At 43.2% G+C, this 16,536-nt stretch overlaps 1 protein-coding gene across 1 annotated transcript; it reads left to right on the top strand.

Moving 5' to 3' along the window:
* Positions 1-370: 370 nt before the first annotated feature.
* On the top strand, positions 371-3,774 carry LOC125267803 (protein NLRC3-like). Its single transcript, XM_048189768.1, has 4 exons — positions 371-2,414; positions 2,540-2,710; positions 2,885-3,055; positions 3,439-3,774. The coding sequence occupies exons 1-3, from the start codon at positions 415-417 to the stop codon at positions 3,027-3,029; spliced, it is 2,316 nt and encodes a 771-aa protein (XP_048045725.1). The 5' UTR covers positions 371-414; the 3' UTR covers positions 3,030-3,055; positions 3,439-3,774.
* Positions 3,775-16,536: the final 12,762 nt, after the last annotated feature.

Here is a 16,536-nt window from a genome sequence, read left to right as displayed (position 1 = left end):
CATGTGTTTCTTCATTTTGGTCACAAACAGAAAGTTTATCATTGAATTATTATGGAACTTTTTTTTTTTTAGTTCAAATATTTATATAAACTGAACTGAATACTGAATATAAACTTTTATATAAAATGTATAGAAACTGACATATTTATCAGGACATTAACAGATATATGCTTTCTCTTTGCTAAAAATGGTTACAATAATTTTCTGAAATATTTTTTTTATTCAATATTTTTATGTGTAATAAATAGTTTTGGCCAAATAGTAATGTACAATTTGGTTTAAATTGTGCTCTTTTTTTCTTGTGTTGTTTGTAGGATCTTGAGAGTAAAATAATCAAATTCCTCAAGGATGAGCTGGAAAAGTTTAAGAAAATATTACAAAAAGAGAACACACAATACTTTGTGAAGGAGTTTAATGAGAATAGATGCACTACTAACACTACACTACCTGAGAGATATGAAGCAAGATGAAGCAGCTGATACTCTAGAAGGCAAGAGACTCATAACCATCTGTCAGATTGTATTAAATGTAAGAGAAAAAATTACCTGTTTTTTTTCCTTCTTTTTTTTTCTGTGTTTAGATGAACTGGTCTTCATTCATCATCTAAAATGTGGCCTAAAGAAGAAGTATCAATGTGTGTTTGAAGGAATTGCAAACCAAGGTGACTCCACACTTCTGAAAAACATCTACACAGATCTCTATATCACTCAGGGTGGCAGTGAACAGGTCAATACTGAACATGAGGTAAGACAGATTGAAGTTGCTTCCAGACGTCATCAATCACAAGAGATACCGATTGAATGTACCAAGATGTTTGAAGCACCTGAACAAGACAAGGAGATCAGAACTGTACTGACAAAAGGAGTTGCTGGCATTGGAAAAACAATCTCTGTACAAAAGTTTGTTCTGGATTGGGCAGAAGGAAAAGAAAATCAAGATATCAATTTCATATTTCCTCTTCCATTCAGAGAGATGAACTTAAAGAAGACAGAAAAACAAAGTTTGATTAGCCTTATAAATCAGTTTTTCCCAGAGACAAATAAAAGACTGAACCTTACAAGAAGGGAAAATTTCAAAGTCTTGTTCATCCTTGATGGATTGGATGAATGTCGTCTTCCTCTGAAGTTTGTTGGTAATGAGACATGGAGTGATGTATCATCACCAGCGTCTCTGGATGTTCTCCTAACGAACCTCATGAAGGGAAATCTGCTTCCTTCTGCTCTCATCTGGATCACCACCAGACCAGCAGCTGCCAGTATGATTCCTGCTGACTGTATCGACCGGCTGACAGAGATACGAGGATTTAATAATACACAAAAAGAGGAATACTTCAGAAAACGATTCACAGATGAGAAAATGTCCAACATAATCATTGATCATGTGAAAAAATCCAAGAGCCTCTTTATCATGTGCCACATCCCAGTCTTCTGCTGGATTTCAGCCACTGTTCTCCAGAACATTTTGGAAGAGAAAAGAAATAATGAGCTGAAAAATAATCAGGCTGATGAAGCCTCGAAAACACTGCAGGGATTAAAAACTGAAGACACTCCCAAGACTTTGACACAAATGTACACACACTTTCTCCGCTTTCAGATCCAGCAGAGCCGCCGAAAGTATGATGGAGAATACAGACCAGATGTTTCCTGGGATAAAGATGCCATCTTTTCACTGGGGAAACTGGCATTTCAGCAGCTTGAAAAAAACAATGTGATCTTCTATGAATCAGACCTGGAAGCCTGTGGTATTGACGTCTATAAGGCATCAGTGTACTCAGGCATGTGTACCCAGATCTTTAAGGAGGAAACAGGGATTACACTTGGTACCATGTACTGCTTTGTTCACTTGAGCATTCAAGAGTTTATTGCAGCCCTTTATGCACATCTGTTTCTAGACATCAACAAGAAAAGTGTGTTTGTTCAGGAGTCTACAGAGCAGGAAAACAAAAATGAAACCATGATTTATTTGCTCAAGACTGCAGTGGACAAGGCTCTCAAAAGTGACAATGGACATCTGGATCTTTTCCTTCGCTTCTTCCTTGGTCTGTCACTCCAGTCCAACCAGCGACTCTTACAAGGTCTGTTGACACAGCAAGACAGTAATGACCAGAGCAAAAAGGAAATAGTTCAGTACATCAAACAGAAATTAGAAGGTAATCTGTCTCCAGAGAGATCGATCAATCTGTTCTACTGTCTGAATGAACTGAATGATCAAACTCTGGTGAAGGAGATTCAGACTCAACTTAGAGAAGGAAGTCTCTCATCTGCTGACCTTTCACTTGCCCAGTGGTCTGCTTTGGTCTTTGTGTTGTTGACATCAGAAGAAGAGCTGGAGGAGTTTGAGCTTCAGAAATTCAAGAAATCAGACGAGTGTCTCATTAGATTATTGGCAGTCATCAAAACCTCCAAAAGAGCTCTGTAAGTCATTTAGTACATTTACTGTTCATGTAAAAATATTGTAAAATAAATTTAATATTTGTATACAGAAAAATGTATTGAATGTGTTCCATCTAATTCTGTGATTTGATTTATTTCCCTTGTAGGTTAAATGATTGTAACCTTACAGACAGAAGTTGTTCAGCTCTGGCTACAATTCTTGGATCAGACACGGATCTGAAAGAGCTGAACATGAACAATAATAATCTACGAGATTCAGGACTGAAGCTGCTCTGCACTGGACTGGAGAATATAAAGTGTAAATTGGAGAGACTGAAGTAAGTTGTGTAAAAACAGACAAAATATTTTTGTCTTATTTTGCTTTTCAACTAACTTTGAATTAAGTTATACAATGAGCAAAATATAATTTACTTTAGAAATTTACATTGTTCAAGTGGTTGTTAGAAAAGCTGATTAATCAGTGGAATGTTACACTTTCATTCCTGTTGTAGACTTTCAGACTGCAGCATCACTGAAGAAGGTTATAAAGCTCTGGCTTCAGCTCTGAGATCAAACCCTTCACACCTGATAGAGCTGGATCTCACAGGAAATGATCCTGGACAATCAGGAGTGAAGGAGCTCACTGATTTACTATAGGATCCAAACTGTCAACTAAAGCTGAGGTGAGTGTTATTAAAATAATAAAGTGCAGTTGTCAAATTCAGCTGGAAAAAATGACTAGCCTCTTCAGAATATTTGGCAAGGACACATTGACTTCAAGTTAACCAATCCACAGCTGTGATAACAATTTTAGCCTTTTTTTTATCTCTGTCTGCATGTTGCATTTTTTTATCTCTGTCTGCAATGTAACATTTTGACTTTCAAAATTATTTGTGTAATCAATGTTTAAAGTAAAGGTGTTAAGTTAAAAATAACTTTTTACACTGTAAAAAAGTAGTGTTAAAAGTAACTCCAGCTTGTCACAAACAATAATTGTCTATTTTTCTTATTAGTATGTTCTATGACATTTAGTACAGAACTGAACCCTGTTTCATCTTTTTTGCAGGTTTTTGAGTCCTGCTGCAGATGAAGCCTGTCAGTATGTAAGAGGAATTGTGGGTAAAAACCCATTACTCCTGAGAGAGCTGAATCTGAGAGGACGTGAACTAGGAGACATACGAGTGAATCAGATCGCTGCTCTACTGAAGGATAAACACTGTCAACTCAGCGCACTGATGTGGGTAGAAAATGTTATATGACTACTAGTAATGTTACAGTAGTTGATATTCCTCATTTGAGTCAGAGCTGTTTATTTCTCAGCATCACACAGAGCCACAGTAAAGTGGTGTTTTAAAATGTAACAGGCAATTAAAATGAAAGAGCTTTAAACAGTTCAGTGCCTATTAACGCCATGATATTCTTTCTTTAAAGAAGAAATTTAAGATTTTTTTTCCAAACATACTTTGCAGAGTTTCTTTACAACTTAAAAGTACTTACTCTGCCCAGTTACACAGTAACAGTGATAATTTTGACAGCAAATTTTGATTTAGTTTTAGTCATATTTTAGTCATCGGAAATTGTTTTAGTTTTAGTCTAGTTTTAGTCGACTAAATATCATAAGATTATAGTCGACTAAATCTACAGTTGATTTAAACTGACACTTATCATTGAGGTACTATTATAGTTTTCGTGTAAAAATTTTTACTAGATTTGATTTTTAGTTTTTCTGCTTTCATTGTAATTTTAGTTAAAAGTTTTAGTAATTTTTTGTGTTTTTCTTTTAGTTTTTGCTTTTAAATGTCTATAATTATTATTTCTGTTTATTTTAATACCTCAGGTTAAGCTAAAGCTTGGAAGCTAGATGAAATAAAATAAGTTTACATTTTTATATATATATATTTTTTTTTTTATTACAGTTAATGTTTATTTCAAGTAATGAAGATTTATTTGGTTTTAGATTTAGTTAACTATAATAACCCTTATACTTGTAAAATATATTGAATAATGTGTCAAATAATGTTCTTAGTCTTTCCTTCCTGTGACAGAAGATACAGTAGTTTACTATGAATTAAACAGAAATCAAATTAAATACAGTTTATTGTGTAAACAAAACAATAATGACCAGGAAAAAATAATAATTATAAACCATCCCAAAATACACTGTGACTCTTATACTGAAATGTCTGCAGTCTGCACTGTAGCAGGCTGCTCATGAGGGAGATAAAATATGCATTCTTACAACCATCTAAAACATACTACCATATAAATATCATGTATTAAACATTGTCATAATTCATCAACATTAGCTTATAAGCAATCGCTTGGCATAAATGTGCGCTATTCATTAATTGTGAAGCAGTCTGCTGGATGAGCCTGTAGAGGGCACAACAGTGGCGCTTTTCCTGCGGTTAGAACAGCATGTTACACTTTAAATGTGCGCATCTTCCACACAGGACAGCAGTCCTGACTGGATATCTTCCCAAATCGTCCCTCTCTTTCATTTTCGTCTTGTTTTTATTCGTTGACGAAAATTAGTAGATTTTAGTCATAGTTTTAGTCATTCAAAAGGCATTTTTATTTAGTCATCATCTCGTTTTCGTCAATGAAAAAATGTCGTTGATGAAAATTATGACGAAAATTATTCGTAAACGAAATTAACACTGTACACTAACTTAAATAAGCACAAGTCAACCTGCCATACCAAACAAGACACAGATACTATATGGTTCCATTCTAAATTGTTAAACATACCAAAATACAAATGAAAAATATAACCATTCTAAATGCGTGGAAACTCAGCGATCTGAAGGTGGGTTGATGTAATTAGTGAACAGTTCCTCTGACAGAACAAGCAATCGTGGAGCGTCTGATGTTCATGTGTACATAAACTCCACTGATCCTCACAAACGTTTCCAAAACACGCTTGTTCGGTGAGAACCGCTATAAAAAAATTCACGACGTGACACGAATATATTGAACTGTGTTTTTGCAGAAATACGACGCGACATGAATATATTGAACTGTGTTCATGCAGAAATACGATGTTATAGTGATCAGTGAACTGAGAGCACACATGCACGTTTTGTTTGTGCATCAATAATAATGGACTCTTGCATACCTAATGTACGACTTCTGTTTGAATGTGCACTGCGTTCCAAATTATTATGCAAGTAACATATCAGTAAGATTTTAGTACAATAAACATTCAGATTTTAGTTTTTCTAAGAAAATGTTTGTTTGTTTATTTATCCTTGTCTTTTTAGATAACTGGTATCAATCTCAGACAAAATAATTTGCCAGGTCTATGGAAACCCTACTAAGAGATTATTCCACATTATTAAGCAAGTCACAGTTCTCATGCAGTATGCGGAGGAAGAAAGATCTTTCTGAAGATGAAAAGCATGAAATGGTGCAATGTTGTGCAAAAGGCATGAAAACAACTAATATTGTGTGAAAACTGAATGGAGGTTATCAAATTATCATAAGATTTGTGAGTGATTTAGAGCACAGCAGAATGAAAATGCATCTTTACGCACAACTGCCAGCCTGCATGGAGAGCTTCTTGAGACTCCAGAGACACCAGCAGCTTCAAATACCTGTTTGCTGCTCAACAAATACCTGTTTGTGGCTTTTTTATTGCTGCCCTTTTAATGTAATCAAGTTTGCTAAAAAGGTTTTGATGGATGATGATTGTAATGAAGGTAAAGACGAATACACTGCATTCCATTATTAAGCAAGTGACATGATAGACAACAATCTTACATTTGGGAGAAATTTAGCGAGAAAGTGCACTGATTAAGTTGTTTCAAGGCAAGTAGAAAGAACTATTGCAATCTTTTTTAATACATGGGGAAACACGCTTTTGTTTCATGTAGTTACAGGGTAAGTATGACATTGTGGGCCGTAAATTAAAGTGGTGCTTGTTACACTCTTATTTCATTTAGTTACAGGGTAAATATGACATTATGGGCCATAAATTAAAATGGTGCTTGTTACATTCTTGTTTCATGAAGTTACAGGGTAAGTAATTAATAAAATGCAAACAATCTGATATCACTGACTCCGAAATCTTTATTTGAAAAACAACTTTATTAAAAATAGGTCTACAACACTTATTATTCATTTTTATAAATCAACTTTTCATTTCAAATTCTAAAGAGATACTTTCCTGACAGAAAGTAACAAGTTTTGTCCATTTTTGGTTGTTGTTGTTTCTCGCTTGGCTTCCTCCTGCTCTTGTTTCTCAACTGATAAATATTAAGAAGGAATCCCATTGCTATTCTGTATTATAAGAAAATACAGTACACCCCGAAATTTTCTCATGGTTTAGGCTATTCTTCCGACCACCTGTCACCAGCGCCTGCATGATAGTCGACTTTGCATTCGATGAAGCACATTGAAATTAGCAACGTGAAGCTTTCATGACGTTCTCGCGGGAGATTCATGTGAAACTCGCGCGAGAACTGCCGTCTCTGTTATTCTGTCTTGTTTGTTTCTTATTCTCATTATCTGTTATTCTGTGTATTTTGTTGTGAGCATTAATAAAAAAAACTTGTCAGGAAATGAACACAGAGAGAGGATCCAAGTGCAAGTAAAACAGGATTTATTGACAGAATACGCTGTACAATAACTTCACTCCAAACAGGACAGTCGTTGCAGTCACAAAGACGAGCAGACGCCGTGATGTGTTGAAACAGATGAATCGGGTGGCGCAGGGCTACAATGGGTATCAGAAGCCAAGGAATAATCCAACCCAGACGCGGGCACAAGACGGAGATCCAGAACCCCAGGATAACAGGAGGTGAAACACAGAAACACGACAGCGGGACAGCCTGCAACAAACTGACAAAGACACCATGTAGACACACACATTAAATAGCAAACACTGAACAAGACACGGCTGGCAGCACATCACAATCAGACAGGTGGGTGACGCCCACACAATCACTCACTCAGTGCAACACACACACCACAACCACACGAGGGCGAGTAAGTGAACCCATGAACCGTGACAGTACCCCCTCTCCTACGAGCGCCTCCTGGCGCTCCCAGGAGAGCCTACCTGTTGACGATATTCATCAATAAGAGAGTGATCCAGGATGTCCCTGGCAGGAACCCAACTCCTCTCCTCCGGACCGTAACCTTCCCAGTCCACCAAGTACTGGAATCCGCGTCCCCTTCGCCTAGCGTCCAAAATACGACGGACCGAATAAGCAGGTTCCCCATCTACGAGTCGCGGCAGGGGAGGAACCGGGGCTGGCGGATTAATGTTAGAATGAAAAACGGGTTTAATTTTGGAAACGTGAAAGACGGAATGAATTCTGCTGTACGCTGGTGGTAATTTGAGGCGGACAGTCACCGGGCTAAGAATCTTGGTGACCGTGAACGGGCCAATGAATTTGGGTGCTAATTTGTTACTCAGCGGAGCGGAATGTTCTTGGAAGAAAGCCACACTTTTTGACCAACGATGTATACGGGAGGCTTCAGCCGGTGGCGATCGGCCTGGGCCTTGGTGCGCACCCCCACCTGAAGGAGAGTCTCTCGGGCTCTTCTCCACGTGTGACGACACCTCTGGACGAAGGCGTGAGCGGAGGGGACCGCGACTTCGGATTCCAGACTGGGAAATGCAGGTGGCTGGTAACCTAGACTACACTGAAAAGGCGACAGGCCCGTAGCCGACACTGGTAACGAATTGTGCGCGTACTCCACCCAAGGAAGCTGCTGACTCCAGGAGGAAGGATTCTGAGCAACCCGACATCGCAACATTCTCTCCAAATCCTGGTTGGCTCTCTCAGCTTGCCCGTTCGTCTGGGGATGGAACCCAGATGACAAACTAACCGTCGCCCCCAGTAAACGACAAAACTCCTTCCAGAATTTGGAGGTAAATTGGGATCCCCTGTCAGAAACCACGTCTACCGGGAGGCCATGGATACGGAAGACGTGATTAATGACAGTAACCGCTATCTCCTTGGCAGTGGGTAATTGGGCAAGGGGATGAAATGCGCCGCCTTTGAGAACCGGTCCACTACGGTCAAAATCACCGTATTGCCCTGTGAAGGAGGGAGGCCTGTGACGAAATCTAGCGCTATGTGGGACCAGGGTCTCGAAGGGACAGACAGTGGCTGAAGGAGTCCCTCAGGGGGACGATTAGAAGTCTTACCACGAGCGCAGACAGAGCAAGCCAAAACAAAATTGTGAACATCGCGAGCCATGCAGGGCCACCAAAATCGTTGACCAAAAAGTTGGTGCGACTAACCCCTGGATGACAAGCCAGATTGGAATCGTGGCCCCATCGGATAACGTCTGAACGCAACCCCTCTGGCACAAATAACCGACTCGGTGGGCACCCGGGCGGAGGCGTTACCCCTTCTAAGGCCGTGCGGACCTTCGACTCGACCTCCCATGTGAGTGAAGAGACAATGAGTCTCTCAGGAAGAATACACTCGGGAGTGGACGGGCGCTCGGAGCGATCAAAAACGCGAGAAAGTGCATCGGGCTTGATGTTTTTGGACCCGGGACGGTAAGATAGGGAAAAATCAAAACGACCGAAAAAAAGAGCCCACCGAGACTGCCTAGAGTTAAGTCGTTTAGCGGATCTAATATACTCAAGGTTCTTATGATCAGTCCAGACGATGAAAGGTACCCCCGAACCCTCCAACCAGTGACGCCACTCTTCCAAAGCTAATTTGACCGCCAGCAGCTCCCTGTTACCGATGTCGTAATTACGTTCGGCAGCAGTTAAACGATGTGAAAAAAACACGCAAGGATGCATCTTATCGTCCGCTGCGGAGCGCTGGGATAGAACTGCACCTACCCCCACCTCTGACGCATCAACCTCCACCACAAACTGACGTGAAGGATCAGGGGCGACAAGAATGGGAGCCGAAACGAAGCGGCTTTTGAGGTTGGAGAATGCAGCCTCAGCTGCATCCGACCACCTGAACGCCGTTGCGGGGGAGGTTAAGGCAGTCAGAGGAGCGGCTAGTTGGCTGAAATTGCGAATAAAACGCCGGTAAAAATTGGCAAAGCCCAGAAACCTCTGCAGGGCCTTGCGGGAATCTGAAATTGGCCAATCAACCACAGCCTTAACCTTGTCAGGATCCATGCGCACCCCCTCGGACGACACGATGTACCCCAAAAATGGAACAGACTGTGCATGAAAAACGCACTTCTCCGCCTTGACAAAAAGCCCATTCTCTAACAGCCTTTGGAGCACTCGCCTGACGTGTTGCACATGTTCCTGGAGAGAAGAAGAAAAAAATCAATATGTCGTCCAGGTAGACATATATGAACTGATCGACCATATCTCTCAACACGTCATTGACGAGTGCTTGGAAGACGGCGGGCGAGTTGGAAAGCCCGAACGGCATAACCAAGTATTCAAAGTGCCCTCTAGGGGTGTTAAAAGCCGTCTTCCATTCATCCCCCTCCCTGATGCGGACCAAATGATAAGCGTTGCGCAGGTCCAATTTCGCGAACAGAGACGCGCCCTGCAGCCGCTCAAAGGCAGAAGACATCAACGGCAAAGGATAAGTATTCTTTACCGTGTTGTTGTTCAGTCCTCTGTAATCAATGCACGGCCGCAGAGAGCCATCCTTCTTACCCACGAAAAAAAAAAACTGCCCCCGCGGGAGATGAAGAAGGGCGGATGATCCCAGCTGCCAGAGAATCAGAAATATATTTCTCCATGACCTCCCTTTCCAGATTAGAAAGTGAATATAACTTGCCTTTGGGCGGAGAAGACCCTGGAACTAAATCTATAGCACAGTCATAGGGACGATGCGGAGGAAGAGAAGCAGCCCGGGACTTACTGAACACTTCCTTCAGGTCATGGTACTCCTGGGGCACGTTTGACAGGTTCACCGACTCCTCCTGCAACACAGAACGAGACACAGACGAACAAGCAGACAACAAACAAGACGCATGACAGTGTTGGCTCCACTCCACCACGGATCCCTGGCCCCACTCAATCCTGGTCTTGTGCTTCACCAGCCACGGATGTCCCAGGACGATAGGATGGTGAACGGATCTGGAGAGGTAAAATGACAATAGTTCAGTGTGGTTACCGGAAATTATGGCAGTGACGGGTTCCGTGGCGTGTGTGATGGTGGGTAGTTTCTGTCCGTTGAGGGCAACAACAGATATGGCGTGATCCAACGGGCGAATGGGAATGTGCAACCGAGTGGCCAGCTCAGAGTCCATTATGCTTCTCTCCGCCCAGTCGACCAGGGCGTGGCAAGTGTGATGTCCGGATACCCATTGCAGTCTCACCGGGAGGAGCATCGCAGACGAGGATTTATCCAAGGCTAGACCTCGGTCCTACTGCCGGACTTTTGCCTTTTACCGGGCAGTCCTTAAGAAAGTGTCCAGCTCCACCACAGTACAGACAGAGTCCTTTCTCCTTCCGGTGTGTCCTCTCCTCCCGGGAGAGCCAAGCTCTCCCCACCTGCATGGGCTCGTGATCGAAGGGGGGACCGACCGTGTGCTCACCGCTGACCACCGCAGCATCCAGTTCTTCGAGACGCGCCACAGGCTTCCTGCGTTCAGCGCGTTCGTGCAAACGGCCATCCACTCGCAGTGCGAGCTCAATCAGTCCATTAAGAGTGGGAGGTAAATCCATTGAATAGATCTCCTGCTGCACACGGTCGGCCAGCCCATGCAGGAACACATCCCACTGCGCCTCCTCGTTCCACTTACACTCCGCTGCCAGGGTGTGGAACTCAATGGCGTAGTCGGAAACAGGTCGAACTCCCTGCCGCAGGTCCGCGAGCTTGCGAGCAGCCTCCCGTCCCACCACTGAACGGTCGAACACTCGCCTCATCTCCTGCGACAGGGACTGGAACGAGGAGCAGCAAGGATGATCGTTCTCCCACACCGCCGTTCCCCATAACGCCGCTTGTCCCGTCAATAACGTCATCACTAACGCGACTTTAGACTCCTCAGAAGAGAACGTGTTAGGTTGCAGAGAGAAATAAATAGAGCATTTAGACAGAAAAGCTCTACAAGCATCAGGTTCTCCACCATACCTCTCTGGTGCAGGAATACGAGGCTCTTGTGGCGTGCTGGTCGATGAGTGGGGAACGGGCGGTGGAGCTGGCGCAGTGGGAGATGAAAGATGTTGTACCTGGGTCGAGAGCTCGGCCACCTGCGCCACCAACGTTTGCACGGCGCGAGCAGTGGCAATCACCTGCTCGTCCTGCTGATCCATTCGTTGAGCGCTCTTGCTCAAATACTCCTGAAGATCCGACGACCTTGCTGGATCCATCTTGGTCAGTTCGTTCTGTCAGGAAATGAACACAGAGAGAGGATCCAAGTGCAAGTAAAACAGGATTTATTGACAGAATACGCTGTACAATAACTTCACTCCAAACAGGACAGTCGTTGCAGTCACAAAGACGAGCAGACGCCGTGATGTGTTGAAACAGATGAATCGGGTGGCGCAGGGCTACAATGGGTATCAGAAGCCAAGGAATAATCCAACCCAGACGCGGGCACAAGACGGAGATCCAGAACCCCAGGATAACAGGAGGTGAAACACAGAAACACGACAGCGGGACAGCCTGCAACGAACTGACAAAGACACCATGTAGACACACACATTAAATAGCAAACACTGAACAAGACACGGCTGGCAGCACATCACAATCAGACAGGTGGGTGACGCCCACACAATCACTCACTCAGTGCAACACACACACCACAACCACACGAGGGCGAGTAAGTGAACCCATGAACCGTGACAGTACTAAAAAAAAAACTGACGGCATCCAACATCTGCATGAGTTTCTCGGCACGCTTATGTCACGCTTCAAGTTACGTCAAGCATGAACTCTCAACCCTTGCATGCACGCGCAGAAGACAGTTGGTCGAAAGTTTTAAAAATATTAAAATATTTGTATTTTTCTTACAAATACGTATTGTTTCACTTCAGAAGACATCGATTCATCCATTAGGGTTGTATGGATTACTGTAGTTATTACTGTTTGTGCTGTTTGATGTTTCGACTTTTAGGATCACATGAGCTTGCAATATAAAGCATTCCCAGATTATATATTTTTTCCTAAAAACCTTTTTGTGTTCATCTTAAGAAGGAAAGTCGTATACATCTCAGATGGCATGAGGGTAAAAGATGAGTAAACGGTGAGCACATTTCCGGGTGTACTGTATTTTCTTTTAATACAGAATAGCAAATGGATTCCCTTTTAAGATTCATCGGTGGAAAGAAAGAAGAAGAGGAACAAGAGGAGGAGGAAGACAAGCAAGAAAAACGAATGAGAAGTGATGTAACTTTAAATCTGTTTTAAAGTTGTTTTTCAAATAAAGTTTTCCAAGTGATAAGACTGTTTGCGTTTTTTTTTTTTAATTACTTACCCTGTAACTACATGAAACAAGAGTGTAACAAGCACCACTTTAATTTACGGCCCGTAATGTCATACTTACCCTGTAACTACATGAAACAAAAGCATATTTCCCCATGTATTTAAAAAGATTGCAATAGTTCTTTCTACTTGCCTTGAAACAACTTAATCAGTGCACTTTCTCGTTAAATTGCTCCCAAATGTAAGATTGTTGTCTATCATAACAGTGTAAGTACCCCTTAGCTCTAAAATACTTACAGTATAAATAATTTGTTATTTTCCTGGTTGTTACCCCTTTATTCCCAATACTTTACATATTGTTCCCCTATACTTACACATACTTACTGTATAGTTACACTATAATTATCGAAAGTTACACTGTAAATTCTTTGTAATCACGCAGTACTTTCTGGGCTATGTTATTTGAGTACATTTCCAGTGCAAAGTCGAAAATTGTTTGACAATCACATGGAGTCTTTCTAAAAGTAAACTGACTATATGACTTGTAATTGTTTAGCAGTAGTTGGCAATAGGCAGCCTATTAACGGCCCCTAATATTCTTTGCAAACAGCGACAACTTTTGTCATGATCATGAGTTGGAGTGCCCCGTTTAGCCACCAGAGGGGACATGAACTTTTGTCAGACAGAACAACAATTCCCATACTCACTCCTGGACTCATCCCATTCATTGCACTCAGCTGTTTTGTGTTTCATCATTAGTGTCTGTCTATTTATACTCAGTTGTTTCTGTCCTTGGTTGTGGTTTGTTGTATTGTCTTGCACACTTTGTATCGCTGGTTTTTTGGTTTTGTGGACTGTTTATCTGGATTTTGACCCCTGCCTGTTTCTTGGATGTACGACTGTGGATTGCCCAATAAAGGCTGCGATTGGATCTTAACATCTTGTTCTTGTGCACCCGTAACAGAACAAACCACCATTAACAGATCCAGCAGCATGAGCTTCCGGATTCCTCCGCCAGCCACCACAAGGGAGCGGATGGCTCGAGTTCAGGCATTGACGGCCCAACGTCAGGACGGCTGGGAGGTAGGGTGCTTTGCCCAGTCCTTCTGGACGAGGACGGTGGGGCTGGGCTACAATGATGAGGCGCTTAAGGAGATTTTTAATGCAGGTCTGGATGACCCGTTGCCCCAATGGGAGATGAAGGGGCTTCAAATCTTGGACTTCTGGGGTTTTGTTAGTTATCTCTCTCATAGAGCCCAGTGGGCAACATATGCTCAGCCAGAATGCACTCCAGCCCGTGAATCCGTTCCTGAGGCCACTAAAGAGGTGGACGCTGAATCCCCGCTTCCCACACGGAGGAAAGGGAAGAGGAGGAGGAAGGCTCCAGCCAGTGAGTCCACTCCAGAGCCCGCTCCAGCCAGTGAGTCCACTCCAGAGCCCATTCCAGCCAGTGAGTCCACTCCAGAGCCCGCTCTAGCCCGTGAATCCACTCCAGAGTCCGCTCCAGTCAGTGAGTCCGCTCCAGTCAGTGAGTCCGCTCCAGTCAGTGAGTCCGCTCCAGTCAGTGAGTCCGCTCCAGTCAGTGAGTCCACTCCAGAGCCCGCTCCAGCTAGTGAGTCCGCTCCAGCCAGTGAGTTCACTCCAGAGCCCGCTCCAGCCAGTGAGCCCGCTCCAGAGCCCGCTCCAGCTAGTGAGTCCGCTCCAGCCAGTGAGTTCACTCCAGAGCCCGCTCCAGCCAGTGAGCCCGCCCCAGCCAGTGAGCCCGTTCCAGAGCCCGCTCCAGCCAGTGAGTCCGCTCCAGAGCCCGCTCCAGCTAGCGAGTCCACTCCAGAGCCCACTCCAGCCAGTGAGTTCATTTTGGGTGAGCCACCGCCTCACCCTCGTAAGCGGAGGAGAAGGAGGAAGAGGGCTTCCTCCATCCTACAAGGCCTGGAGACCACTCTAGGGGTTGTTTGTGGGTTCTCCAAGCGCCTTGCCCTGCCGGCGCCAACGAAGCGCCTTGCTCTGCCGGCGCCAACGAAGCACCTTGCCCTGCCACCGCCGCCCAGGTCGTCTGCCCTGCCACCGTCAACCAAGCCTTCTGTCCTGCCGCCGTCGTCCAGGCTTTCTGCCCTGCTGCCACTGCCCCAGCCGTTTGAACCGCTGGAACCCGCCTGGTCAGTTCCTCCAGCGCCGCCCTGGCAATCAGCCAGGACTCCAGACCCCAGGGAACCTGCCTGGTCAGTTCCTCCAGTGCCGCCCTGGCATTCAGCCAGGACCCCGACCTTTTTAGAGCCCCCGTGGTCTGTTCCTCCGGCTCCCCCCTGGCCTTCGGTTGGGGGCTCTGGTCCTGGCCCGCCGTCCCTCCCCCTGGTCCTCCTCCAGTCCACCTCCCTCCTGAGAGTTGTGTTTTTGTTTTTGTTTTTTTTCATGGAGCGTCTGGTAGCCGCTCCGTAAGGAGGGGGTACTGTCATGATCATGAGTTGGAGTGCCCCGTTTAGCCACCAGAGGGCACTCCAACATGAACTTTTGTCACTTGTCTGAACTACAATTCCCATACTCACTCCTGGACTCATTATCCCATTCATTGCACTCAGCTGTTTTGTGTTTCATCATTAGTGTCTGTCTATTTATACTCAGTTGTTTCTGTCCTTGGTTGTGGTTTGTTGTATTGTCTTGCACACTTTGTATCGCTGGTTTTTTGGTTTTGTGGACTGTTTATCTGGATTTTGACCCCTGCCTGTTTCTTGGATGAACGACTGTGGATTGCCCAATAAAGGCTGCGATTGGATCTTAACATCTTGTTCTTGTGCACCCGTGACAACTTTGTTGCAGATAAGACACTTTGCATTCACAAAACTAGGTACTGTAGGATGAATGCATAGTTTTCTTTCCATTCTTCTTCGTATGCTCTATTTTCCCTGTCAATTTTCCTCTTTAGACTCTCTCACTAACTAGCTTAAATGTTAACATCACTCTGCATACGACGTAATAGCGTACCTCCAGAACACAAACAATTTAAATAAATGCAGTTTAGTATGTGAGGATGCCAAGGAATAATTCTAAGTGTAAAAGTAGTTATAATTATATAATTATTACAATTAGGCTCAATTGTGTAACAAGCAAATTATGATAAACATGATACACATTTATTATTCACACTATGGAAAGAGGAAATAAAACATAGTTCATTAAGAGCATGACTCAAACATGCAATTAATGAGCTTAGACAAGTCCTCTTTTATTTTTTGAGTTATTTTTATACATTCCATATATCCCACATATGTGTGTTTTAGCAAGGCGGTCTGTGTTGCAAGTTGGTGAATGAAGATACTTCCCAGGTTACGTGTCACTACTCTGTTTTATTAATTTATCCAGTGTAAAACCCCGACAACACCACACAAATGTGGCCTTTTGTTAATGACTGTCCTACTACAGGATTAAACACAGAATAACAGCTCATACCAGTTACAAAAGCCACTCTAACAGGCTGTCACAGGCAATTCTGGTTGAATGTATTTTTTCATCAATTATCCTTTACTATGCTCTGGCCCGCCAACTAGTGGCGGAAAAAAATTTTTGGTCCGATGCCAAACTTTCTTGTAATACTGTATACATTCATACATTATTTCAGTGAGACTAAATTGATTTATGACAATATTGATAAGATGTTAACACTGTACAGTAAGGTGTCATTCGTTTACATTAGTTTGTGCAAACCAAACATGAGCAAATTATTTTTAGCCCTTTTTACCCTGTAAATGTAGCTTATAAATACAGTTGTTCATTTTAGTTCACAATTATTTAATGTTAACAAATACAACTTTTAATTAAAGCAGTGATGAATTGGCCTTCGTACCTGGGAC

The sequence above is a fragment of the Megalobrama amblycephala genome, linkage group LG4, assembly GCF_018812025.1.
Source record: "Megalobrama amblycephala isolate DHTTF-2021 linkage group LG4, ASM1881202v1, whole genome shotgun sequence".
NCBI lineage: Eukaryota > Metazoa > Chordata > Actinopteri > Cypriniformes > Xenocyprididae > Megalobrama > Megalobrama amblycephala.
Note: the sequence above shows the minus strand (reverse complement) of the source record. Positions and strands in the feature narration are given on the sequence as shown.